The sequence below is a fragment of the Mustela putorius genome, unplaced genomic scaffold (genome assembly GCF_011764305.1).
Source record: "Mustela putorius furo isolate JIRA1106 unplaced genomic scaffold, ASM1176430v1.1 tig00003853_pilon_pilon_pilon, whole genome shotgun sequence".
In the NCBI taxonomy this organism is placed as follows: domain Eukaryota; kingdom Metazoa; phylum Chordata; class Mammalia; order Carnivora; family Mustelidae; genus Mustela; species Mustela putorius.
This window is the reverse complement of record NW_025422005.1, coordinates 15,732,993-15,760,323: the sequence shown is the minus strand read 5'-3', so window position 1 is coordinate 15,760,323 and position 27,331 is coordinate 15,732,993. Positions and strand designations below refer to the sequence as shown.

The 27,331-nt window shown below is 39.1% G+C and overlaps 1 protein-coding gene across 2 annotated transcripts in view; it reads right to left on the bottom strand.

Annotated features, from left to right (window-relative positions):
- Positions 1-3,735: 3,735 nt before the first annotated feature.
- Positions 3,736-27,331, bottom strand: part of CDC42 (cell division cycle 42) — a 48,457-nt gene continuing 24,861 nt past the window's right edge. The window contains exons 2-6 of one of the 2 annotated variants that reach the window (XM_004741240.3): positions 22,659-22,814; positions 19,537-19,609; positions 10,431-10,540; positions 10,111-10,308; positions 3,736-5,253 (exon numbers count right to left, since the gene is read on the bottom strand). In XM_004741240.3, coding sequence (XP_004741297.1) covers positions 5,164-5,253; positions 10,111-10,308; positions 10,431-10,540; positions 19,537-19,609; positions 22,659-22,763 — 576 coding nt within the window. In that variant the 5' untranslated portion in view covers positions 22,764-22,814 and the 3' untranslated portion in view covers positions 3,736-5,163. Of the gene's footprint in view, positions 5,254-6,550; positions 6,739-10,110; positions 10,309-10,430; positions 10,541-19,536; positions 19,610-22,658; positions 22,815-27,331 lie in introns of those variants that run through there. The other variant, XM_004741241.3, reaches the window with a different exon arrangement.

The window sequence follows — 27,331 nt, the reverse complement described above, 5'->3', positions numbered from 1 at the left end:
TCAAATGGTTATTCAAAAAAACTATCAAATTTGCAAGGAAAATTCCAAGTAGAAGACAGGATCCCCATCTATTTTATTCTCTGTTTTATCTTCAGGGCCTTATTAAGTGCTTTTTCAAAAAAAAAAAACTACTTTTGAATTGAAAGAATGAATGAATGAATGAAGTGGTACAGATTAGGCTTGACTATACGGAATCTTCTGCACAGTGAAATATGAGAAATTAAATGCGCTTGACCTTGCACCCCCTTTGGCTCACCAGACTCACCATGAGAAGTCCGCTCTTAGAGAGCTACTGCTTTCTGGACAGGCTGCAGCATGAGAAGCTTGGAGCCAACGTGAGCCAAAGCTGAAACCTGGAAGCAAAGCCCAACTGACCCATCAGTGAGAGAAAAATAAGCTTGTGGTATAAGCCAGAGGGTTGGGGTGGTTTGTAATACAGTACTAAGCAAAAGCTAAAGAAATGAGGCTTAAGAAAACGGGAGGGCATTTGGGAAAAAACTCCCAAGTAATATACTGTATAAATTTTAAAAGTATTCAAATAGTTCCAGAAAGAAAATAATAAGTTAAGGTTTTCTCTTGTTCTATGTTGTTAAAGGATCAATGTCTAAAGTTGGGGGAACTCAGGGTAAGGCCTACAGGTAACAAGGACATATGAATTAGAAATGTGATTTCAAACTACTTCCCTCACATGTCATTCAAAGTTACACTAACCAGGAAGAACTCAGCCTCTCCTCCCAAAAGATAATCAAGTTCCACTTCCCCAAAGGTTACACACTAATCTCTAACAGCGGGTCCGCTGCACCCAGGGGGACTATGTTCCAATCCTCCTCAAGAAGCAGGACCCTTGCGTACCAGAGTCTCTTAGCACTGTGTACCCAAAATACCAATAATAATATCAAAATGGGAGTAAAAAAAAAAAAAGAAAGAAAATAGTCCAAATCTAACAATGAAGAAAAAGATATACCATTATTTTTATCCATCCTATGAAGATAGCAATTACGATACTAGAGGGTTTAATGACAGCTTTTCAAAACAAAACCCAAAAAAACAAAAACAAAAAAATACTACTACATTAACTGCACAAATTTTAAGAGGTATTCAGACTACAACAGGAAGATGGAGGACAAATGCACCTTAGAATGAAGGAAATACTGCAACTAATTCTTTCACATCACCATTCTCCCTTTCCCAGTAGAATATGCTCCCCTACCAGCATATGATCCAGCTCCAAGAGGCGCCTGGGTGGCTCAATGGGATAAAGCCTCTGCCTTCAGCTCGGGTCATGATCTCAGAGTCCCGGGATCGAGCCCCACATCAGGCTCTCTGCTCAGCGGAGTGCCTGCTTCCTCCTCTCTCTCTCTCTGCCTGCCTTTCTGCCTACTTGTGATCTGTCAAATAAATAAATAAAATCTTTAAAAAAAAAAAAAAAATCCAGCTCCAAGGGTACAACTTTAACAAATTACTGAACCTATTTCGAAGACCTAAAGTAAAACACCTGGTATTTTAGAATACCAGCGATGTATTAGTATCATACTAGCCTAATTGTGTATTTTGCCACAACCCAATAAGCCTGCTGAGGACTGTTTCAGATAATCCTTTTCCAAACTCTAGATGACACTCCCTGAGTAGTATGAATCACTAAGCCAAGATAATGGACAAGTTTGTTAAGTCAAACAGAAAACAGTATTTAAATAGAAAAACAATATTAACTTCATCCATTTCCTACCCACGTTCTTCTGATACATGAAAGTCAAATTAAAAATATTTAATTAGAGGGGGCACCTGGGTGGCTCAGTGGGTTGAAGCCTCTGCCTTCGGCTCAGGTCATGATCTCAGGCCTTGGGATCGAACCCCACGTCAGGCTCTCTGCTCAGCAGGGAGCCTGCTTCCCTTCCTCTCTCTGCATGCCTCTCTGCCTACTTGTGATCTCTGCCTGTCAAACGAATAAATAAAATCTTTAAAAATAAAATATTAAAAAATAAATATATATTTAATTAGGGATGCCTGGGTGGCTCAGCTGGTTAAGCTTCTGACCCTTAATTTAGGCTCAGGTCACAATCTCAGGGTCATGAGATCGAGCCCCGTGTTGGGCTCCACACTCAGAGAGGTATCCACTTGAGATTCTCTCTCTCTCTCTCTCTCCCTCTCCCCACCCTCCTTGGCTAATGTTCTCTAAATAATTAAATACACAAACAAACAAGCAAACAACTAAAATCTTTATAAGAAAATATTTAGTTAGAACACTATTAGCTTAACTCAATCCCCTTGTCTTTGTTGCTCTTCTGATGTATGGTTATTTCGCTGACACAACCATGTGACCTTTATTTCACTCATTCACTCTTGAAATCATGTACCATCCAGTGACTACTTTTAGAACCATCTCTCATGTGTCAAACGCTACTCTAGGCCAGGGACACAGCAATAATCAGGATGGACCTATGTGCCACTATAGTAAGAACAAGGGATTTACAGTCCCTGCTCCCTAGGATCTCAGAACACAATCCCAGTACCTCTCCCTGGCATGGTCAACAAGGAATAAGAAACATTGGTTAAAACAGTAATGCTTAGGGACGCCTGCATGGCTCAGTTGGTTAAACAACTGCCTTCGGCTCAGGTCATGATCCTGGAGTCCCGGGATCGAGCCCCGCAGCAGGCTCCCACCTCCACAGCGAGTCTGCTTCTACCTCTGACCTTCTCCCCTCTCAGGCTCTCTCTCTCAAATGGATAAATAATATCTTTTAAAAAATAAAAAATAAAAAAACAGTAAAGCTTAGAGATCAGCTTCTTCTTAACACCTTCCCAACCAAGCCATGCAGCTTAGCTCCAGCATAGCACAGAATCAAGCCAAACATGATTCCACTTAGAAAAAACCACCAAAATGAGGTTATGCTGTGCCAACAGCTCTTAGTTTCTAAGACTCTCCTACAGATCAGTACAATTCCCTTAAGGTAAATGAATCATTCCTGTCACCTAAAGAAAATCTGTCCCATATTCAGATTCACAGCACAGAATCTGGAATCTGATGGAAGCAGTCTGGGTAACAAACTAGGAGCAATCCTTCTCCAACTTGGCCGTGTTCTGGAAATACATGGAAAGCCTTTAAAAACCCATTGCTCAGTAAGCAACAAAGCCTGAAAAGCACGAATACAGAAAACTTGAGGGAAAAACTGGTTGTTTTCCAACTAACCAATGGATGAGAGAGATATGCTGTCACTGCTTCCCAACATGAGCAGTGAGCTTCCTGGGCATCACCTTCACTAAGGACTGCTATGAACCCACTTTGGTCTTTTTTTTTTTTTTTTAAAGATTTTACTTATTTATTTGACAGACAGAGATCACAAGTAGGCAGAGAGGCAGGCAGAGAGAGAGAGTGAGAGGAGGAAGCAGGCTCCCTGCTGAGCAGAGAGCCCGATGCGGGGCTCGATCCCAAGGACCCTGGGATCATGACCAGAGCCGAAGGCAGAGGCTTTAACCTACTGAGCCACCCAGGCACCCCGAACCCACTTTGGTCTTAAAGAAGGGGTCTTTGCGGGCTACCTGCCAATCTTAGGGAAGAAGGCACAAACCTGAACATACTGAGGGGAAACCATCACCTCAAACGGAAGGCCAGAAAAGGAAATACATTAAAAAAAAAATAAAGCTTTATCCCAAAATGTGTTAGATTAAGAGTCAACTTCCCACTCCTAAGTATCTAAAAAGAGGCGGAGGGAAAAGAACAACCCCCAGGCTGGCTTGTGAAGGGTTTTGTTTGTTTGTTTAATACATCTGAAAAGAATGCATATACAAAGAACTGAGACATGAGAAAGCATTGGTTCGACACTAATGAATCTACAAGAATTAGGATTTGGGGAAGGTGGAGAAAATTATCTAAACATTTTTAAAAATTGGAAACTGCAACGAAGGTAAGTGAATAAAATCCCTATTAACACTTATGAAGAGTCTTCATAAGACTCTATGATTTTTTTATTAAACTAGAGAGCCTTAACGAGCTACTCCAGGGTTCCTCATATGTAAAACAGAAATAAGGGGATTCCCCTGACTGGTCCCCATGTTGTTAAATGTTCTCCCCACCCCCACCCACACCCCCAGCTTCTTCATGAAGCAGGTCTCCATCCTCCCCACTTGAAAGAGGATGTGCATCATTCCAGACATCTGTCTCCTAGCGCCACCCCTCAAATTTCCTCAATTTACCAGGTCTTCAGCTGTGTTCTAGGAACACTACATCATACACTATTAGGCTGGACATTTCTATGCTAAGCATATAAGACAATGACTGACAGGGGGAAAAAAAGTTTTTTAATTACGTACTCAATCCATTTGGTGTATTTCAAAAGGTGCAATACTTTTCTTCATTTATCAGTGAAAGAAGTTAGAAATTAACTTCAAAAAAAAAAATCAGCACATGGCAAACAAATTTCCTTGAAAGTCACAGTCACATATATAGTGCATCCTAGAAAAGAGGAGGGGCAAGACAGGTTCCACCCACTTTCATGAGTTTCATCAAATACTGGACCTACTCAAGGGTGGAGAGAAAAGGCAACTTTCAAAAAGGAGTATGTTATTAAATGAGGCATTTACTATACTCCTTCCTAAGAGCACCAGGTGGGGAACAAGTTTTCTAAACTAGATCTAGGAAGTGGAATGTGGAATCAATCAGTCCTCCTCCCCTTAAGGGCTATCCAATGGTTAATGAATTTAAAAAACATAACTAAATAAAAACAAACCCCACACACACTCCCCGCACCCCACCCCACCCCCGCAAAAACAAAAACAAAAACAAAAAACCCTAAATGTCCCAGATCATTCTCCAGAGTGGATGGAGCCCGGGAGCAGCTTCAACAACCCAAATTAGTCTGTTACAGAGTCATCACAAGCATGCCTTGCTTTTAAACAAAAAAAAAAAAAAAAAAAATTGAAACAACAAAACAAAAACTAGTACTAATCACTTTTCTGACAATACACAATTACTCAAATTAACTAGTACTGAGAGGGGGAAGGGGACCATACCTACGGGCCTTGTCTCACACGAGTGCATGTGGGTAGGTGCAGGGCATTTGTCATTATTGCAAAAACGAATTTTAATCTTTAATCTTTAGTTTGATTTAACATTGCTTTTAGTATGATGCTGACACCAGCTGTGCGGAAAGGGCTCTGGAGACACGTTCATAGCAGCACACACCTGCGGCTCTTCTTCGGTTCGGGAGGCTCCAGGGCAGCCAATATTGCTTCGTCAAATACATTCTTTAGGCCTTTCTGAAAAGGGGTAGAAAGAAAAAAATGGGCAGTCTGATTTTCAGTATAATAAAGCTGAAGATCAAATTAAAAACATTCAAGCCCCCAAGAGCCGGCAAAGAACGAAATGCTAAAAACAACTCTGAATCTCGACACAATCATCACACTTCACCAAGTTTTGTCCAGGCAGGACACTGGAAGGATCCAGCAATTCAGGAGCAGAGGAGTGGATATTCATGAATGAAACAGTGGTCCTTTGAGAAAGCTTTTTGCAGACCAATGTATGTCACAAGAAGCGAACAAGCCACATGTGTCACTTGCTCATTCAATGAGTTGTGTAATATGCTGCTGAAACATTTTACATAAACACAAGGGCAGCAGCTCTGCATTCCAATGAAACAGCGGAGTATGGAACAGGACCAAGAGCGCCGGCAGCGGGCAGTGGCATCCTTGTTACATGGAAGGCGCAGGCAAGGATGGAGAGCACGGCTACCGCAGCTGAGTCAAAGACCTTCACTCTGAACTCCCTGCATCCCACCAATCAGACAGAGCCAGGGGGCTCAAGGAAGCAACATGTGGGCACCTGATACATAGGTAAAACTAGAACCAGTCAGTGCAACAGGAATAAAGTTTCATCAGGCATTTATACAAACAATTGTATATTTTTAATTTCAAAATTCGAAGGTAACCACAATTGTATGTTTCCCTCACAACAATAAAATCAGAAGCAGGAAAATATAAAGGTGGCAGCTTTACATCTCAACATTAACAAACCTTGAGTCAACTGTTAAAAATGGATGCTGTTCTTAAAAGATAGTGTGACAAATGATTTCATAGAGCAGTAGCAGATACATTAATACCTTTCCCACCCCAGACTGACAAATACTCCACCACAGCACAGACAGCCAAAGCAATAGCAACACAAAGTTTCACTGCACAAAAGAAAACCAAAGAAGAATCCTCCCTTCCCCGTTACACTCTACTAGCAGGTCACCCTTCTTCCATAAAGTTTGTCATGCAATTACAATTACAATTGATCATAAGAGTAAAATGATGTTCATGTTATTTTCTCCATCTAGAGCTAGGAAGTGTTAAAACTCTTGCTTTTTTCCAAGAGAACATTCTTAATGCCACACCAAGTTCCCTTTTGCAATAGTAATCCAAACCAAAAGCTCTGAGCATCAGGCAACTCAAGAAGCAGAAAGTTAAACAAGTCCAACTTGACTACTGATCACAAAAAATATTCTATAAGATATTGCATTCTTGATCAAAAACTAATACAGAGGTTGCTCTTAGGTGGTGAGTAAAAAGACGCAGAGGCTTTCAAACAGGATGGTTTTATTCCTTTGTTTTTAAATGCTCTTTCTACAGTAGTGGGACAGGAAGCAGCAGCAAAGAGGGGAAGGAGAAAACAGTTTAGAATATACAGCACTTCCTTTTGGGTTGAGTTTCCGGAGGCTCGAGGGCAGCTAGGATAGCCTCATCAAACACATTCTTCAGACCTCTCTACAAGACAGAGGGGAGGAGAGAGAATAGCAGCCAGGTTAGAGGATTAGAAAGACGAGCAGATATAACAGCAGTCCGGATTAAATGGGCTGAATTCACAGAAGCAACGTACCTTCAGAAAAATAAGGGCCAGAAAGCTAGATCTTAAGCCCATTATCAGGACAGTACATAGCTGAACAGAAACTTCCTACATAAAAAAGCTTAACTAAGCAAGAAAGCAATTTTTATGAAAATGCTGTACACTGACTCCTAAAATAATAGCATTTTGAAAAAACAGTATTTTAATGAAAGTAATGCCAGAAGAAAAAAATGGATATGTAAACAAAACAGATGCACTGGATAGAGCCTTGTAGAACTCGCCAGTATCTCCAATGAGAAGAATGGCACACACATTCTGGAACTAAATCAATTACAATTTCAAGCTTCTGTGAATTCAGCCCCTGAATAACTGAAGGACACAAATAGCAGACTAACAGGCATGCTACATGTTTCTAGATTCAATGACATATCTGGATGGGATTAATCAGGATTTAGAGCAAATCAGTTTCCCGGAACAAAATGGTTCAGACATTTAGAAAGAGTGTTAATTGTTCAACATTACCACCTGGGAGAAGTTTAAGGAACAGACTCTAGAAACAGCATACGCTTCAGTTATTCAGTAATGTTATTAGAGCAAGTAACCACCACCCAAGTCATAGGAAAACAAAGAATGGGGTCCTAGAATGACTTTTAGCAAGCAGTCCAATGCTTTAAGATGTCTTCATGGATATCAGAGCATAAAGCATGGGGTGAAAATAAAGAATATTCTCAGATCTACAGGAATTAAGATGCAGAAACACACTTACACCTCAGGCAGAACTCCGACGTGACAGTGTGACTCAGTAGCACTGGTACCTTGGGCCCAGGTCTATAGACTCACCTAACCTCACCTAAATCTGAAGCCACAGGTTTACCACCCAAAGAGGTTTCACGTGTTCTTTACGTTAGTTTGATCCCAAGTAAAAATCTCCCATTAAGTCCCAGAACACAGCTCCAGTAACAAGCACCAGCCCCAGACTACCCCAGGTATTCCCACCCAACCCTGTACATATCCCAGAAGATGGGTACCCACACATCCCTTGAGATAGAAAATAAATGAGAAATAACATTAAGTACTTAAGAAGAAGCAAAGAGGTTAAAAAGTTTTCTTCTAGGACTTTTACAAAGTAGAAATGCTAAACAAAAGCAAAGTTCCTAGAAATTATTTCTACACATCTCAGAGCAAATTCTGGTAGTCAAATACAAAAGAAAAAGGGGACAATGGATAGGGAAATGCATTTTATAAGGGAAAAAAAGAGGATGACCATGAGAAACTAGGGCACCCCTTCATAAAAAGCAAATCCCTTCTTGCTTACTGACAAAAATAACCAATCCCCTATATAACAAAACTAATCTTTGCTTTACCTATACTATCTGATCATAAAAAGAGTTCAGTTTTAGAGGAACCAATAATGGAATCTGGAGTCCTAAAATTTCTATCTCCCAAACACAACCAGACACCCCATTTTCTATCTTCTCTTTTGACTTCTCCAAACATCAAAATCGGGTAAGAAAAATATAGTTGCTAAGACCTTTTCAAATTCCTACTATCTGCCAAGTGACTTATTGTATAAACGTATTTACCTTGTAAAAAATCTTAAATGGAAGCATCCAATTCTTTAAATTTTACCAGTGACCTAGAATTGGGTCCACATGGTCTATTTGCCTCCATTTCCCCCAAAAGCAACCCATACTTGGAGGAGAAGGGTACAGAAGGATGCCTACCAGAGTTAGTTATAATCTGACACACGCATTTCACATATATCCTTCACACACACACACACACCCCTTCTGACTCTTCTGATGGTATCAAAACACAGAACCATCAGGCATTTTTTTAAAATCTCAGTCAGTGCTGTGGATAAGAGGATATAAAATCTTCTGAACTTTAAAATATCTGCTTTTACAACAGGACTGAACTGCCAAGGAAAACTGGGTCTGGGAGTATGATTTTAGACCTGAAGCCATCCTGCAGAATATACCCAGTTAAGCATAAAAATTTTATCTTTAAATATCCAACTTGGCACTGAGTTAGAGATTACTAAATTAAGTCTAGGCCACACATACTAAGCACCTAGTACATGCATACTAGGTTAATTATATATGCCATTTGCCTTAGTATACATACAATCAAGAATACAATAGTGTTTAAAAAAAAAAAAAACTTAATAAAAAGAACAATTACCTAAACAAGTAAGCATGATAAATGTAAGCATAGTTAATGTAATTATTGGAAACCTCTTTAGCTCTGCCCTATTTTTTTTAATTTTATTTATTTTTTATTTGATAGAGATCACACGTAGGCAGAGAGGCAGACAGAGAGAGAGGAAGGGAAGCAGGCTCCCTGCCGAGCAGGGAGCCCAATGTGGGGCTCGATCCCAGGACTCTGAGATCATGACCTGAGCCAAAGGCAGAGGCTTTAACCCACTGAGCCACCCAGGCGCCCTAGCCCTGCCCTATTTTAACTAGACATGCTTGCTCAATGTTCAAACCTCAGAGCTCCAGTACCAATAGAATAAAATAGTTCTGTGCTGTTCTGTTCCCATAATGTTTTCTTTTGCCCCCAGAACAGTACTCAAAGGGAGAATCAGTCAGTAATACCATGAAGGTGGAAAAGATAAAACCACAAAGGTCAGTTATAGCTCCCACTCGAAATATTCTAACACTGTTCCCTCAGAATCTGGTGTTTCCCATCAAACTAGAAGAGCCCAGTTAAATTATCCAGAAAGGGACAGGACAGAGAGGACCACATGGGGAAGGAATGTCTCTAAAAACACAAGCATTGATGCCCTTTTATAAAGCATGCTAGAGAAATAGCCAAGGGAGCTTTCTCTGACATGCGGGTCTCAATCATTATGACTAATTCCCGATGTCAGTTGAATTACCCCAGAAACTATAGCATCAGTGATCAGAATTGACAGGAAAAGATTAGATACATTTAGATAAAAATTTAAGTGTCGGGGGCGGGGGGGCAGTGGGGGCATCACTCACCTCCTCTCTTGCAAATGAGTGCTATCTGGAACCCACCCATAAAAAAATTTTAACACAATCCCTGACCACTACAAATGAGTCAATACAATACGGGAGTTCACCAACACAAGAGTTTTACTCAGAGCTTAGTAATTTTCTCCACAAACACAGAACCTCTACCAAAAGAATACATACTATGAAGCTGGTCCTAGTCTTCCCCGCTTTCTTGAGCACTGCAGGCCACTGTTAAAAATAGCCCCCAAACCCGAATACTCTTAAGAAACAACCCAACTGTAAGTAAACAAGGGGCTACTCTCTCCTCACCTGTGTGAGTGCAGAACACTCCACATACTTGACCGCCTTCAGGTCACGGGCCAGCTTTTCAGCAGTCTCTGGAGTGATAGGCTTCTGTTTGTTCTTGGCAAGTTTCTCAATCGTAGAGGGGTCATCTCGGAGATCAATTTGGGTCCCAACAAGCAAGAAAGGAGTCTTTGGACAATGGTGAGTTATCTCAGGAACCCACTAGAGAAAAGTATTTTTAAAAATATACCTGCATTAATCCACAAGCCTCTAAAGCTTTACACAACAACTCAACAAAGGTCTGTAACCACCTTTTTCAGTGCAAGAGTATCTGACCAACTCACCTTTTCCTTCACATTTTCAAATGAGGATGGAGAGACGACTGAAAAACAGACTAGAAATACATCTGTTTGTGGATAACTCAGCGGTCGTAATCTGTCATAATCCTCTTGCCCTGGAGAAAAAAAATTGGATAAGTCAGCTACTGAATCTTGGCATCCTCATAGTATCAAAATCACAAGTCAGTCAACAGATTAAGCATGCAGCTAACAGCATGCTGACCGTTACTGAGAAAGCAACTTACTATTCTAATAAAATGTATGGCTTTTCTAATATAACACTTGATGAACGTTCTTACTCAGCTAATTCAGTATTTCAATCCCTGAAAACAGCAATAAATCCATTGTGCTTTAGTTGTTTACCATATTACCAGTCTGTAGCTTCCAATCTTTGTGTCCATCAGCAACCCAATGATAACGTAATAAAAACAGTAAGCTGTTGCTACAGAAATGGTTAAAATAAATCCTACTCAAATCTGGTTAAGAAATAACCACAGTGAGGGGCGCCTGTGGGTTAAAGTGGGTTAAAGCCTCTGCCTTTGGCTCAAGTCATAATCTCAGGGTCCTAGAATCGAGACCCACATCAGGGCTCTCTGCTCAACAGGGAGACTGCTTCCTCCTCTCTCTTTCTCTATCACTCTCTGCCTGCCTCTCTGCCTACTTGTGATCTCTGTCAAGTAAATAAATAAAATGCTAGGGCGCCTGGGTGGCTCAGTGGGTTAAGCCTCTGCCTTCGGCTCAGGTCATGATCTCACGGTCATGGGATCGAGTCCCGCATCAGGCTCTCTGCTCAGCAGGGAGCCTGCTTCCTCCTCTCTCTCTCTGCCTGCCTCTCTGCCTACTTGTGATCTCTCTCTCTGTCAAATAAATAAATAAAATCTTTAAAAACAAATAAATAAAATGTTAAATAAATTAATTTGTTTCTTTCTTTTTTTTTTTTTTTAAAGAAATAATCACAGTGAAACCATCTAAGGAGACAAAAATCTCAGTGAAACCGCACTGACACAATCCACTGCTCATCATGATTACCAAAGCATATGCACAGGCTTAGTTACTGTGTGCATTAACACCAGTATATGAAAATAAAACTACCTACAAAAAAATAACTTGGCAAGAATCAATGGATGCCACATCTGTGTGGGGATTATCCTAGGGAAAATAAGAATATTTGTATGGTCTTAAAGACTGCCAATAAACCTGCAAGGGGAAGAATGGCACTATACTGCCAGGAAACTGGACATGACCTTGACTTACCATCATCAGTTGAGTGGCAGATGAATATCGTGTGCCCCTAGATTTATATCCTGAGAAAGACACATCCCCAATGTACTGTTTCATACATAATCTGAACCTAATCTGAGGAAACACAGACCAAATCCAACGGGAGGATAGGGAGAAGACCTGCCTGTATTCTACAAAAATAATGTCATGAAAGACCAAAAAAAGGCTAAAGAACTGATCCAAATTAAGAGACTAAAAAGACATGACAACTAAATGCTATACATGATCCTGTACTGAAAGCAGAAAATACTGGGCTTGGCTCAGCTGACAAAGCTAGAACAGAGACAGAGATGTTAGATTCAAGTTCTGTATCAATGTTAAATTTCCGTAAGTTGTTTATTATTACACAAGAATGTCTCCATTCTTAGGAAATACATATTTATTCAAGACTAAATGGCTATGTGATCAACTCACTCTCAAACAGCTCAGGGAAAAACAATTCATGTGCATATTACATTGAAATAGAATAATAAAGCAAATAAGGCAAAATGTAAATTGGTAAATCTGGTTAAACGGTGTATGGAGGCTCCTGGTACAATTCTCCCAACTGTTCTGTAGACCTGAAAATTATTTCCAGATAAAAAGTTTTTAAAAATATCTATACACATTTCTAAAACCATGAGGGGAGGGGAGGAGTTGCCAGGACAGGGTTTAACACTTCAATTTCGAAAATAAACTATAGCAATCCTATGTTTTAAAAGAATAGTTAAGTACTTAGTGCTACTCAACTGTACACTAAAAACAGTTAAAATGGGGCACCCAGGTGGCTCAGTGGGTTAAAGCCTCTGCCTTCAGCTCAGGTCATGATCCCAGAGTCCTGGGATTGAGCCCCACATGAGGCGCTCTTGCTCAGCAGGGAGCCGGTTACCCTTCCTTTCTCTCTCTCTGCCGACTTGTGATCTCTGTCTGTCAATTAAATAAAATCTTAAAAAAAAAAAAAAAGTTAAAATGACAAATTCTACATTATATCTATTTTACCACAATAAAGAACTTTTAAAGGGGAGGAAAAAGGAAAGTTAAATATTTTGTATGCCAGTGAAATTTTTTTTTCCAGCATTGAGAGAAAATACAAGAATTGAGGGTAGCTATCAAAACATGATAATTAAAGACATCATTGTTACTGCCACTTGGAATGAGCAATACATTGTGAGCAGACAAAAAAGGTATCTACCTTCAGGACAATACAGAGATTAAAATACAGATTAAAACGAAAAGGGAAAAAGGAAGGAGGTTACAAAAAATAAAAATAAAAATAAAAATGGTCATCACCACCTCTCGTACTGATTGCATACTTACTCTAACAATATGATAGGGTCAGAGTCAAAGGCTTTAAAGGTATGCTCTTAGAAGTGGAACTTTCACTTCTTAAAATTACCATGCAGAATGTATTATTATAGACATGGAAGAGATTTAAGAAAAGAATGGGCTTAAAGAAAATAAAATCAGCCAAGCTCCTTAATTCTCTCAATCTGAACAGCCTGAGCTCTAACACTGGCTGGAAATTTGACACATTGCCTGTCAAAGCTCCAATAAAACAAAACAAAAATAAATTTAAAAAATAAGAAGGACATGGGGCACTGGATGGCTCAGTGGGTTAAGCCTCTGCCTTCGGCTCAGGGTCCTGGGACTGAGCCCCACATCGAGATCTCTGCTCAGCGGGGAGCCTGCTTCCTCCTCTCTCTCTGCCTGCCTCTCTGCCTACTTGTGATCTCTCTCTCTGTCAAATAAATAAACAAAATCTTTTTAAAAAATAAATAAATAAATAAGAAGGACACCGGCTGCCTTCAGCTCAAGTCATGATCTCAGAGTCCTGGGATCCAGCCCTGCATTGGGCTCCCTGCTCAGCGGGGAGTCTGTTTCTCCCTCTGCCCCTCCCCCTGCTCATGTGTTCTCTCTCTCTCTCTCAAATAAATAAAAATAAAATCTTTTTTAAAAATAAGTGAATACGGTGTCTAGGTGGTTCAGTCGGGTAAGCGGCTGCCTTTAGCTGAGGTCATGATCTCAGAGTCCTGGAATCAAGCCCTTCATCCAGCTCCCTGCTCAGCAAAAAGCCTGCTTCTCCTTGTCCCTTCTGCCTGCAGCTCTGCCTACTTGAGTGCTCTCTCTCTAATAAGGAAAAAAAATCTTAAGAAAAAGTAAATAAAAAAATAAAAAATAAGACAGAACTAACCAACCCTTATTTTTACAAAAATTAGTACACTCACACAACCTTTTCTTAGCTTTATTCTCTATTCAAATGGAATGAATGTACTTCAAAAAAATTAAGCCTGACACAGACTAGAAAATGGCTTCATTTCTAGTCATTCGGTCACTGCAATCAACCCATGTTAGTGCACATCAAAAACAGATCCAACTCTATATTCCTGAGCACCAGTAAGAGCATCTAAATGAATGTCCAATGTGTTACATGCAATGAACCTTCTACTCAGATGAAGACAGAAAACAAATAGCCGTTCTTTTTTTAATACTATGTCCAAAGCAGTATTGGTCCAGTCATACATTTGTGAATAACGAACCCCCAAAGCTATAAATATCTTTCTTTTCCTTTCCCAAGAAGAAAGAAATCAGAAAGGAAATTGTTCAATAAATAGGATGCAGGCTACCTTACCTCTAGTTCTGCTTCAAGGACTACATTTAAGGAAGAATGAATGCAGTCCCTTAAGAGGAGCAAGATTCTTCATTATCCAAGCATTATTTATCCAGGTAAAATGTATCCTCTAAGAATGTCACAAATAGCTATTACTCACTTGATAGCGTTAATGTCATCACTGAGCATCCTTTACAGTAAACAACATGATCAAGAAAATTTCACTCTACGTGCAAGTCAGGTTTTGACCACAAGTCTTAAATTATACCTACTCTAACAGCACATAAGCTCACTGCTCAACTTCCAACATTTGCCAAAAGGCAGGGATACATCTCATGGGTTGCTGACCTTTCCCTTACTTAGAATCTCGTATTTAAAACTGAAATTCAAGAGGAACTAAGTCGTTTGAACTGAGGACTCCAGCCCATATAAAGTCTGAAAGAATCTCATGGCATGAAAAATAAATTTACTGCCAAAAGCCACATTTTTAGTTATTTCCAATAGGGTACTGTAAATACAAAAAGAAAACAAATTAAGCATTTCACAGTATTTACCACTACAGACTCAAACCTAATCATTTTTTTCTACAACCAATCATTCAAAATTCAATGGCACCTAGTGATCCTGCTTCCGATGTGACATGCATGTTTCTTTCTGTTTCAGAAAGAAATTTTGCTGTAAAGGACATTATAGGCACTGACTATAGATTAAAATTTAAAATATTACATATAATGTTGTATTTCCTGAATTTGAGAGGAATACTGTAACAGAATATCCTTGCTCTTAAGAAATTCATACATTGGGGGCACCTGGGTGGCTCAGTGGGTTAAGCCGCTGCCTTCGGCTCAGGTCATGATCTCAGGGTTCTGGGATCGAGTCCCGCATCAGGCTCTCTGCTCAGCAGGGAGCCTGCTTCCCTCTCTCTCTCTGCCTGCCTCTCCATCTACTTGTGATTTCTCTCTGTCAAATACATACATAAAACCTTTAAAAAAAAAAAAAGAAATACATAGACTGAAGCATTAAAAAGCAAAAGAGCATGATGTATGCAACTTACTTTCAAATGGTTAAGAAATTAAACAACATGCATACAGAGCAAGAGAAAGTCTATCATTAAGAACCAGTAAATCTGGTAAGGAGCTCTTCGTACTAGCAACTTTTCTTCAAATCTGAAATTGAATCAGGACAGAAACTGACAAAAAAGGGGCACCTGGGGGGCTCAGTTGGTTTAGGGTCTGACTCCTAATCTCAGCTCAGGTCCTGATCTCAGGATGGTAAATTCAAACCCCACATGGGTTTTATGCTAGGTGTCCACTTTAAAAAAAAAAAAAAAGACAAAAAGGAATGTGTGTCAAAATGTAAAAATGTCTGACCCAGAAAAGGTCTTAATATAAAATACTGTGAACAGATCCCAAACATTAACAAAAGAAACTAAACTGTGGTGTGATCTGCCATACATAAGACTACCATGTTACTACCAGGACTATGACACACAAGTACAACCTTGAGAGACATCACCATGTTGTTTTAAGAGGAAAGGGAAGGTCGGGGGGGTGGGGGGTAATAATATCCCCTTTCCCTAAGAATAAATACAAGCGTATAGGAAGAGCTCTGTTTAGGATATACACTAAGACATCTCTGAATACAGATGCTTTTTCATTATTTTATTTATCTACATTTTTATTATTTTTCCCTATAAGTAAAACCCACATCTTTGTAATAAAGAATAACATTTAAAAGTCTGACACAGGAAGGAACTGACAGTGGAGCAATGATTATAAACAATACAACAATTACAGAACAACTTAACATGATAAACATGTTAAGTAAAAAAAAAAAAAAAAAAGCTAAATACAGAAGGAAATACACAATAGTACAACATGTGAAGGGGAAAAAAGAAGAAAATAGCTGTGGGGGGAATCTCATGAGCAAAAATTTACTGTTGTGACCACAGAGACAGAAATAAAAGCTGTGACAGAGACAGCCCTGTGATCCCTTTTTTTTTTTTTTTTTTTTTTTTTTTTTTAAAGTAAGCTCTAGGGACACGTGGGTGGCTCAGTCAGTTAAGTATCTGCCTTTGGCTCAGGTCATGATCCCAGGGTGCTAGGAATGAGTCCTGCATCAGGACCCCTGCTTGGTGGGAAATCTGCTTCCTCTGCCAGCTACTCCCCTGGTTGCTCAGTCTTAATCTTTCTCTCACTCTCTCTGATAAATAAATAAATAAAATCTTTTTTTAAAATGTTTTACAAAATAGGGGACGCCTGGATGGCTTAGTTGGTTAAGTGTCTGCCTTCAGCTCAAGTCACAATCTCCTGGGATCAAGTCCTATGCAGAGCTCCATGCCCAACAGGGAGTCTGCTTCTCTCTCTTTCTCTCTCCCTCTGCCCCTCTTCCCTGCTCATTCTCTCTCTCTCTCAAAAAAATAAAAATAATTAAAAATGAATGAATGAATGAATGAATACATAAATAAAATAAAAATTAAAAAATAAGTAGGCTCTGCCCCCAATCTGGGGCTTAAACTACCTTGAGGCTTAAATGACCCTGAGATCAAGAGTCGCATGCTTCACTGAGTGACCCAGCCAGGTGTTTCCACCTATCTCTGATCTTCAATGGTATTAAATGTATCGATAAGAGTTGCAGCCAGAACCTCCTAAACCCCTTATACATAAGCCATTAGCTTGGTTTAGAGACTGTATGAGAAGTACAGTCCTCCCTTGTCCGTTTTTGTTTCACACTTCAAAAAAAAAAAAGACAGAGAATTGTAGCCAGAGGTGAGACAGGAATGCTATAAAAAGAATTCAGAACAAAATTACAAAAAGTCAGCAGATTAAACGCAAATAGTCCAAGGCCATCTCAATGGGGATGAAAGCTTTAGCAGAAAAAAAAACTGAGTTAATGGCATGACTTGAACCAGGGACAGGGACTCTGAAATTAAGGCCTCTGCAGAAGATACAAGTCTCCCCTTAAGTCTGTCAAAGACAGAGAGTCACTATGGATGCCTACTGCCCCAATTCTCCAATGTTTGTCAAACCCCCCAACTTGCTGGGCTAGTAAAATCATTTCCTTAATGTTTTTTAACACCCAGAAAGATTCAGAATCTAACAGATGAAATAAATCAAATACTATTGTTAATTTTTCATTACATTTAGGAATAATCTATCCTTATTTAGCACGCCGTGCCTATAATATTTATAATAATCTGCCACATTAAAGAACATGATAAGATTTGTTCTCTGATTCCAATTTAAAATGTGTAACTGATCTTAACCTTGGAACTTTTTTGTTGAAAAGCTTAAGAAGGGGCGCCTGGGTGGAACTTTTTTCATGTCTGAAATAGCATTAAGAATTTTATAAAGGTTATAAAAATACTCTCTCTGTCAAATAAATAAATAAAATATTAAAAAAAAAAAAAAAAAAAAAAAAAAAAGAAAAGCATTAAGAATTTTATAAAGGTTATAAAAATACTGTTTGTGATAAATTAAAACATAAACAGAGGAAATCTAAGTTATCAGGCTAATTGAAGCTTTGTATATAAAAGCCTGGGGTTGCTTCACTTGTCAGGTCAAGCAAATTGAATTGATTAAAACAGAAAACTGAATATATTAAATTTATAAATGCAGATTAAAGTACCAGAAGATATTTAACACAGTTGTAAATGAGGTTGACTGGGATTAAAGTCTTGTCAACATAAGTTAAATAAACCAGTATTAATCAAGGGACCCTTGGCCACCTTGAGAATGATTTATTCGTAAAAGTGACTATTTTAATTTAAAAAATTTATTAAGTTATACAACTAAATTTAAAGCTTTACCCACGCCAAAACTAAATATTGAAGAGAAATAAAATATGTCCATACAAAGATCTGTGTACAAATGTACACAGCACCACTATTCACACACTTAAAAACTGGAACCCAAACATCCATCAACTTGTAGAGAGAGAACCAAATTGTGCTATAGTCACAATATGGACTACTACTCAGCAATTAGGAAAAACTACTGATACATACAAATAGATCAATCTCAAAACCATGATGCTAAGTAAAAGAAACCAAGCACAAAAGACTACTAGGTTCCATTTATATGAAATTCTAAAAAAGCAAAACCACAATGACAGAAAGCAAAGCTGTGGCTGCCTGGGAAAGAACACAAGAAAATTTTTTAGGTGACAGACCTTGATAATGGTGGAGGTTACATGACTATATAGTCAGTAAAACTCAAACTGACACATAAAATGACTGAATTCTATTGTATTATACTTCACTTCAGCTAAAAAGCAAAATACTGATTAAATACTGATTTGAAATTTTAAAATAAAATATAAAATTAATTTTCAACCCCAAGAGGCCATAAGTTATCTTTTTTCTGCATACAGATTGCCTCCAAGGGCACACACAAACACAGAAAAATCCCTCACCTATAATGAAGTACAGGTCATTGTTTTTTCTATTTTCCAAATTTCCTTCCGTACACCATTACTCTTGTAAATTTTAATTCATGAACATTTCAGGGCCTAAACCAACATTAGAAAGCCACTGATCTCTAAAATGAACTGCTTACCACTGTCCCACTGTCTCTCCATTTCACCCTCCCAACTAAATCTAGACAGTCCCTAAAGGTGAGCAGTACACCACACTCCATCAGGGCAGTATGGCAGCTGGCAGAGAGGGAGAGGAGCACACATAAGATGTGAAGCACTTAGAATTCCTAAATATGAAAAGATTACCTTTCTGAAATTTTCCTTTGCATAATTAAGCTGATAATAACCGAGACTACAGAGAGAAGTCAGAAATTAAGCTGTGCAGCCACTGTTAAAACAACGAGGAAATAACACTGAGAAACTGGGTATACTTAAGGAAGAAAGCAATTTATTCCTTCAATTTCAAAAACTGACCTCAAAGGTCAATAATATGAGCTAGGTACTGGTTCATGTTCAAAGCAGTTTCAGATATAGTTAAAATAACAAACTATCTAAGAAGCTATCCGCACATGTACTTTATTTCACCCTACTTAATTTCCTTCCACACCATGCACCCAAGGAACTCCAAACTCCTATTGTGATTCCAGCTCTGGGACTGCCTCTTGAGTCAAGTATCGGCCATCACGATATCCAATCCTACTAAAGTATTAACAAAAGGCAAGTGGTTTACTAATATGCTAGTTTCCCAAAATGTCCGCAAAAAAAAGACAGACAACCAGCAACTGTTAATACTTATAGACTAAAACATAAAAGATACCAAGTTTTCACCTGCAGTATCAAAAAGTCCAAGAGTATATGGCTCTCCACCAATCATAACTGTGACTGCATAGTTGTCAAAAACCTAAAAACACAAAAATACAACATCATTAGTATGCAAGGGGATGGTCAAATTGGGATAGAACAACTCTTAAGTAAAGGCAATATTTCCTTCCTAAGACTTAAACCTCTCTTAGCCCAAATGGTTCTTATATAACAAACCTTGCCAACTAAACCCTTGCATGAACTAAATGATTCTTGGGAAAAAGGGACAGGGAATGTACTCTGGGAGGTCTGCTCTACCCCAGCAGCCTGGATTAAAAGCCACAGAAAAGCTAGAGGTGTCACAGAAGCAGAGTCCCGAGCTACCCAAAACAATCCTCTTCAAGTTTAAAACTTTGAGACAGTAAGCTTACAGTTTACCTTAATGCTCAATCTGATTTCTAAGAAATTAATTCTTCACAGACCCTTTCATTTTAATCTACAATTTAAATATCCTAGATCCATGAAAATCTTCTTCCTTTCAGGGTTCAAGACAAGAAGCGCCTTGTTACAAACAAGCCCATCAGAAAGAAATTAAGGTTCCCTCAAGTCAAGGAAAGTGTCCAAGAAAAGGCTGGCAGATTATTTGTTGAGATTTCATGATTAAAACTTATGTTACTGAATACAAACCACATGACTGAAGAGACCTTCATGGTTCTTATATAAGAGACCTTCTGTGACTAGATGCTTTTATTTTCGAATACTCTAAAACCCATGACAAACTCTGTATATACTAATATTGGTTGTGCTAAATTATTTGTGAAAATGGGAGGTAATGGTGCTAAATGAAAAAAGACCCAACGATAATTCATGGATTTTTCCGAACTGACAAATGAAAATCTTTCCAACTGACAAATGAAAATCTTTCCAACTAGAAGGATGTTATATTTTCAGATCAGCCCTGCTTCATCTAACTCTAACTTTCTGGTTCAAGCTTTAATGAATTGTTTGTAAACAAGAGTGAAAGCAAGGGCACCGGGCAGGTGGTAGTTAAAGGAAAGTCAGTTCTTGATAACAAGAACAAGAAAGAGGCACCTGAGTGGCTCCATCAGTTAAGTGTCTGCCTTTAGCTCAGGTCATAATCCCTGGGTCCTGGGATGGAACCCTTCGGCCTACTCCCTGCTCAGCAGGGAGTCTGCTTCTCCCTCTCCCCCTCTGCCCCTGCTCATGCTCTCTCTCTTGCTTATCTCAAATAAATAAATATTTAATTTAAAAAAAAAAAACAAGGAAAACTATAATGAATGTGGTTAAGCTCTCAACCATATAGATTATTTTTTAAGTCATACCTAACCCGTCTTTCAGATACCCACATACAAACACATGTATGAGACACCTGCTAGACCCCTTAAACAGAACACCTCATGACAGAAATCATAACACAGACTCAGAAATCATGTTTACAAGAAAATAATTTTAATGGAGACTGAAACGCCAAAATTCCAATAGCTGTCCTCACTCTGAAACAAGATTCCTGTATCTCTGAAAATCCCCTACAAGTCCCTCTTAACCTCAGAACTTTCCACTTACCATGTCCCAGTCACAAATGGGTCAATCCCAAAATATGATCTTATATTTAATTATACCTCAAATTCTCCCCCTCCAAGAAACTTAACCTTTCTGCTTCCTACAGCCTTGGCCCACTCACTTAATCTGCTTCGGGATATTATAAACTGTCAATTCTAATTAAACAAAATCACCAAGCCTTTAACCTGTATTCATTCTCTTAACAATGTTCATGTCTCTTAAGATTAACCTGAAGTGGGGCGCCTGGGTGGCTCAGTGGTTTGGGCTGCTGCCTTCGGCTCCGGTCATGATCTCAGGGTCCTGGGATCAAGCCCCGCATCGGGCTCTCTGCTCCGCAGGAAGCCTGCTTCCCTCTCTTTCTCTCTCTCTGCCTGCCTCTCTGCCTACTTGTGATCTCTGTCTGTTAAATAAATAAATAAAATCTTAAAAAAAAAAAAAAAAAAGATTAACCTGAAGTATTCAGACATTTTCTTCCTTTTTACATCCAAACAATACTAATTTCATATTAATCATATATAGGTTCTTCATAACCCCTAAAATAACTCACTTAACATAGGTGCTTACTGAAAGCCAGGCCAACCCTAGCTCAGCGTGCATACTGAAGGAACGCCTGTGTTTAACAACATTATACCACTGGATTGGGTCACCCAACCTGGAACAAACAGTGGATCCTTCCAAACACATTCCTTTACAAGTCAGTGTCACTCCAAAGAACTCTTCTCTTTCACTTCATTGTCTTTGTTATTCCCATTTTCCCCCTACTCTTCTAAGGAGCTGATAAAAAGCATTTGTGGGGGGCACCTGGGTGGCTCTGTGGGTTAAGCCTCTGCCTTCGGCTCAAGTCACGATCTCAGGGTCCTAGATCGAGACCTGCATCAAGCTCTCTGATCAGTGGGGAGCCTGCTTCCCCCACCTCTCTCTCTGCCTGCCTCTCTGCCTACTTGTGATCTCTGTCTGTCGAATAAATGGATAAAATCTTTAAAAAAAAAAAAAAAAAGAAAGAAAGAAAGAAAGAAAGCATAGCATTTGTGGGAGAGAATGCCCAAAGGCTTCTGCTAGTGTTCTCCTAACAAAAACAGGTCTCTGCCCTTTAAAAGCAATTTGGAGCTCCATTTACTGCTAAGACAACAGCTCCATGAGATCCTCTTCTACCCCCTACAGAAAATAAACGGAGACACATACTACTTTCTCTGAAGTTACAAGACCCCAAAAAGCATCCTAGACCTCCAAGCACTGATTCCTCACTGGCCAAGTTATCCACCCACCTCCCCCAAAGTCATCTCATTCCAAGACACTGAGCATACTTCTCCAAACTGAGACCATCACTCTTTGAAGAATCTTGTCTATTGGAGTTTGGTCTCCCAGCACTTCTTGCAAACCCTTGTTATCACCCCTCTGACTCTTTACTGATTTTTCAGCTGTTAATTTTAAAGTGAATATAATTTACCCATGACAGATCTTTAAAAAGAGGACACAAAGGCAGACAAAAGAAAAATTTCAGTACACAGAGTTTTCAAAAGATCCAAACAGAAAACATTTCACTAGCAAATGGAAGCCTTTATACTTACAGTCGGTACATACTCAGATGGAAATTTGTTTGTTGTGTAGGATATCAGGAGACATGTTTTACCAACAGCACCATCACCCACAACAACACACTTAATTGTCTGCATTGCTGGAACAGTTTTGTATCCACTTAAAATACTTCAAAATTCAGTGATGACCTACAAAAAAGATGAAGGACATTTGTTTCATTTGTAGTGATATATTTATTTTTATTTCTTCTACTAGCAAAAGATTCATTCAGAGCAAGAACAGAACTAGCACCCCAACTACTGTGGCTGAAAGAACCTTAAAGGAAAAATTGTGACTAGTTTAAAGTCATAATAACAAATTAGAGTCAATTTTCTTAAGTTTCTGATCCCTGTTGTTTTCAACGTCTTTAAAAGTCCAAAGTAGGGTAAGGGACAGCATATTTATTTCTATAATGAAAGAGAAGGAAGCATCTGTGTAATTCAGTTAAGTGTCCCACTTCTGATTTTGGATCAGGTCATGATCTCAAGAAGTTATGAGATCAAGCCCTGTGCTCTGCACTGGGTGTGGAGCCTGCATGGGCTTCTCTCTCTCCCTCCCTCTCTCTGCCCCTCCCCCATTGCCAATGTGCTCTCTCTAATAACAAAATTAAAAAAAAAAAAAAAAAAGAAAGAGAAGAGGCCATTTCAGAATGAATCCCATGTAGTGTGCCACGTGACTGTGTGAAACTCTTTCTTCAGTTGTGTGTACATGTGCACGCATATATTTGTCCTAGACTGCAATACAGAAGTCACTGATTTAAAGGCTGGTCCATTTATCCACTCTTAGAGCTACAGTTACTCAGGCTGTAACCCACAGGCTACAGAGCACCACCACCAACCCCTTGTAACAGAGGAACTGGAAAAAGATCAGGGTGATCCCTGGTCTCAGCAGCTCTTTTGACACCAGGTTGCCTAGTTACTAACTCAATATTCATGGCACGAAGAGGCCAAAACCCACACATTTATAATAAAGAGATCACTCTAAAGCACACTGACTTATGAACAGATAAAATTAAGTTTACCTTACTATAGTTCTCCACTGTAAGAAGCTACTGATTACAAATGCACTGAAGATTTATTATATTTCATCAGTTCATAGATGCTTGCTTTCACATTTAAACATCTCTAAAATCAGGTGCCTGACTCAGTTGGTTAAGCATCTACCTTCTCCTCAGGTCATGATCCCAGGATCCTGGGATGGAGCCCCACACTGGGCTCCCTGCTCTGAGGGGAGTCTGCTTCTCCCTCTCCCTCAGCTCATCCCCCCAACTTGGGCTCCCCCATAAATAAAATCTCTTATAAATAAATAAACATCTCTAAAATCAGAACATGTCTTTACTGAAGGATTCTTAAAATCATTACCAGTCATCCCCCCCTCCACATTCTGACATCTAAGAAATCAGGATAAATGGCATCTTAAAGCTAACGAAAAAAAAAAATTTTTTTAAGACTTATTTATCTTAGAGAGAAAAAGCATGCACGCAGGGGAGGGGCAGAAGAAGGGGGAGAATCCTCAAAGCAGGCTCCCCACTGAGCATGATGCCCAACATGGGGCTCAATCCCAGGACCCTGAGATCATGACCTGAGCTAAAACCAAGGCCAGCCACCCACCAAGCCATCAATGAAAACTTTAAAATTTTTCTGGGAGAATAAAAAAGAAACATCATGCCCTGTATTCCTACCTTTTAAGATAAAGTCCTAGTTCAATTACAATCCTGAAGGGGTTGCCAAAACCACCACCTTACTAAACATAAAAATGTCAGAACCACCTAACTGGGCTGACTGCCATGCCTACTTTGTCCTACAGTATCCATCACAACTCTTAATCATGATGAGTTACAAATTGTTAACATCTCTGTAGATACAGTAGGAGTAACTTACAGGAAATATACACTCTCCCATTCCTCATCAAAATCATCCTGATTGTATTTCTCTTTATTTAACCTCCTTTTATCTTGTTCTTTCCCTTCTGCTTATAATGCACTGAAGAAGCACTCATACTAATATAATATTAAAGGTTAAAGATCTTAAACCCTAAACTAAATCAAAATTATTTATCAAAATAATTTAGCACACTGAGTACAAATTATAGAGAATTACTCCTAAAGAATGTCTTTTATATAATAATAAAGAAGAGAAAAGAAGAATAGCTGTCTTCTCACGCTCCTCAATCTACTGCTGAAAAAAAACGTAATGTTCTGGTTAAAAAAAAATAATAATAAGGTCTTCTGTAGAATTTCTTTTCAATTCACAGTGAAGAAAAGAAAGGTAAGCAGAGAATATTCTACAGAATATTTTCCAGGTGCCTACAAATCTATTTCAAGTTCAGTCCTTCTATCTTCTATTTCTCCTGATTATTGTTACCAGGTGATTTTTTTAAGTAGAGTTTAATCAACAATACTGGGCAGAAAGTAATCATCGACCACTGTGGCAGAGACTGCTAGCGGTCTGCCAGTTCTTCCTTTCTTCTTTAGTAACAGAATTTTCACTTAAGCATGTGGTCCCCAATAAAGAGAGACTACATTTCCTAAATTCCTTTGCAGCTGGATGTGACCACTGTGATTAAGGGGAGTGGAAATTACAGATGAAACAACCTTCAAGAGTCGCCTTAATAGCAAAGGGAACAGTCTCCCTGCTCCAGCCTGTAGGCTGGAATGCAGACGTGATGATGAGAGCTGACGCAGTCATACTGAACCACAAGACACAAATTACATGTTAAGGATGAGTAACATAATAGGAAGGGCCAGCCCTGGACCGCCTCCAGGACTCTTAAAGAAGAAAGAAAGAAATTTCTCTTCCATTAAGTCCCTAGTATTTTGGATTTCTCTGTTAAAACAGCAGAATTGATATCCTAATTACGATCTTTCACAGACTCTAAGAAGCCAATGATTTTTAAATATATCCTAAATTTAGAAGTGTTAAATGCAGAAGAAAACTGTATTAGCACCACAGAAATTCTAGTAAATTACAGTAAAACTGACCACTTTTGAGGGCTCTTTCAAAAACATCTAAGGTAAATAAAATGCTTCTTCTAAAATTTTAATCATGGTTGAAATCAAATTGTCATCCCTACCTATGAAGCTCCTTATTTTCATTCTGTATACCATACTAACAAGAAAATACAAAATCAACAGGCCACTTATAAGCTTCAAAATTCTAATGGGGGGAAAAGCCACCGTTTCTTGAAATTTTTGTAAGATTCCCTAGGGAATAAGAAAGCCGACACTGAGAACAAGAAGTTCCCATGATCAGAACTATGAATATGACTGCCTCATGTGCTAAAATCACAACTACCACAAGCTGTGATGGACAAGGCTGGAGCTAGTCTAAAACACTCCAGAGAAGTGCTTTCATTCATAACTGATTTAAAAAGAATAATTTACATCAGATTCACACTGAATTCCCTTTTTTATATATTAAAAATATATTTGGAAATTCCACCAAAATTAGCAGTCTTCAGCAGCCCATCACAAACAGCAGTCTTAGAATACCGGTTCTGTCTGTGCAAACTTTAAACTTAGTATCTCTCTCTGACACCAGTGAAGAATAAGAATATGTTAATGAGATCACTCTTGGGGTGTCTGGGTGGCTCAGTTGGTTAAGTGCCCACCTCCTTGGGTTTCTGCTCAGGCCACGATCCCATGGATTGTGAGATCCAGCTCTGAGTCAGGATCCGTGCTCCACTGGGAGTCCACTTGAAGATTCTCTCCTTCTGCCCCTTCCACCACTCTCTTTCTTTCTCTCTCTCTCTCTCTCAAATAAATTAATCTTTAAAAAGAGAGGGGAAATCATTCTGGCCACCAGGAAACTTCCAACTGTGAAGTAAAACATATGGATACAACACAATTTGTACTAGAAGAAATCTACAATCTAAGTTTGGGAACAAAGGTAACACTATTTCAAATGGGCTCATAATCTTTCAGCATTTTTTTTTTTAAATTAGGTTCTACTCCCAGCATACACAGGTCTTGAACTCATGACCGAGAGATCAAGACTCAACCCTAGATAAAGAGTCAAGACACAAAACCAACTGAGTCACCCAGGTGTCTCTCCTCTCTGTATTCTTAAGCACAAATTCATTAAAACTAAATGACAAACTTTCTGAGGGCAATCTTTAAGGTTTTCCAATGGAAGGTAATAGATTGTGTAACGGAGATGTGTTCTGAATTAGTCTGGCTAGATCACTGAACAAACATTACTATTTTCAGAACTTTCAGAAGTCTGTTATCTTTTCCTGTACCAGAAGAATAAACAGCCCCCCAAGTCACCTGGGTCCTTCTTTGTGTGTCCTGCCTAAAAAGCTGGAAAAGAATATCCAAAGTACATGAACTTCATTTATAAGTAACAGTAATGTTCTTAACTTTGAAGTCAGGAAAACTGGGGTTTTTTTTGTTTTTGTTTTTTTTAATATTTTATTTATTTATTTGACAGGCAGAGATCACAAGTAGGCAGAGAGGCAGGCAGAGAGAGAGGGGAGGAAGCAGGCTCCCTGCGGAGCAGAGAGCCCGATGCGGGGCTCTATCCCAGGACCCTGGGATCATGACCTGAGCCGAAGGCAGAGGCTTTAACCCACTGAGCCACCCAGGCGCCCCAGGAAAACTGGGCTTTAATCTCTGCTCAGCACTTACTAGTGACCTGGGCAAGGTTCTTAACCTCTTTTTGCCTAA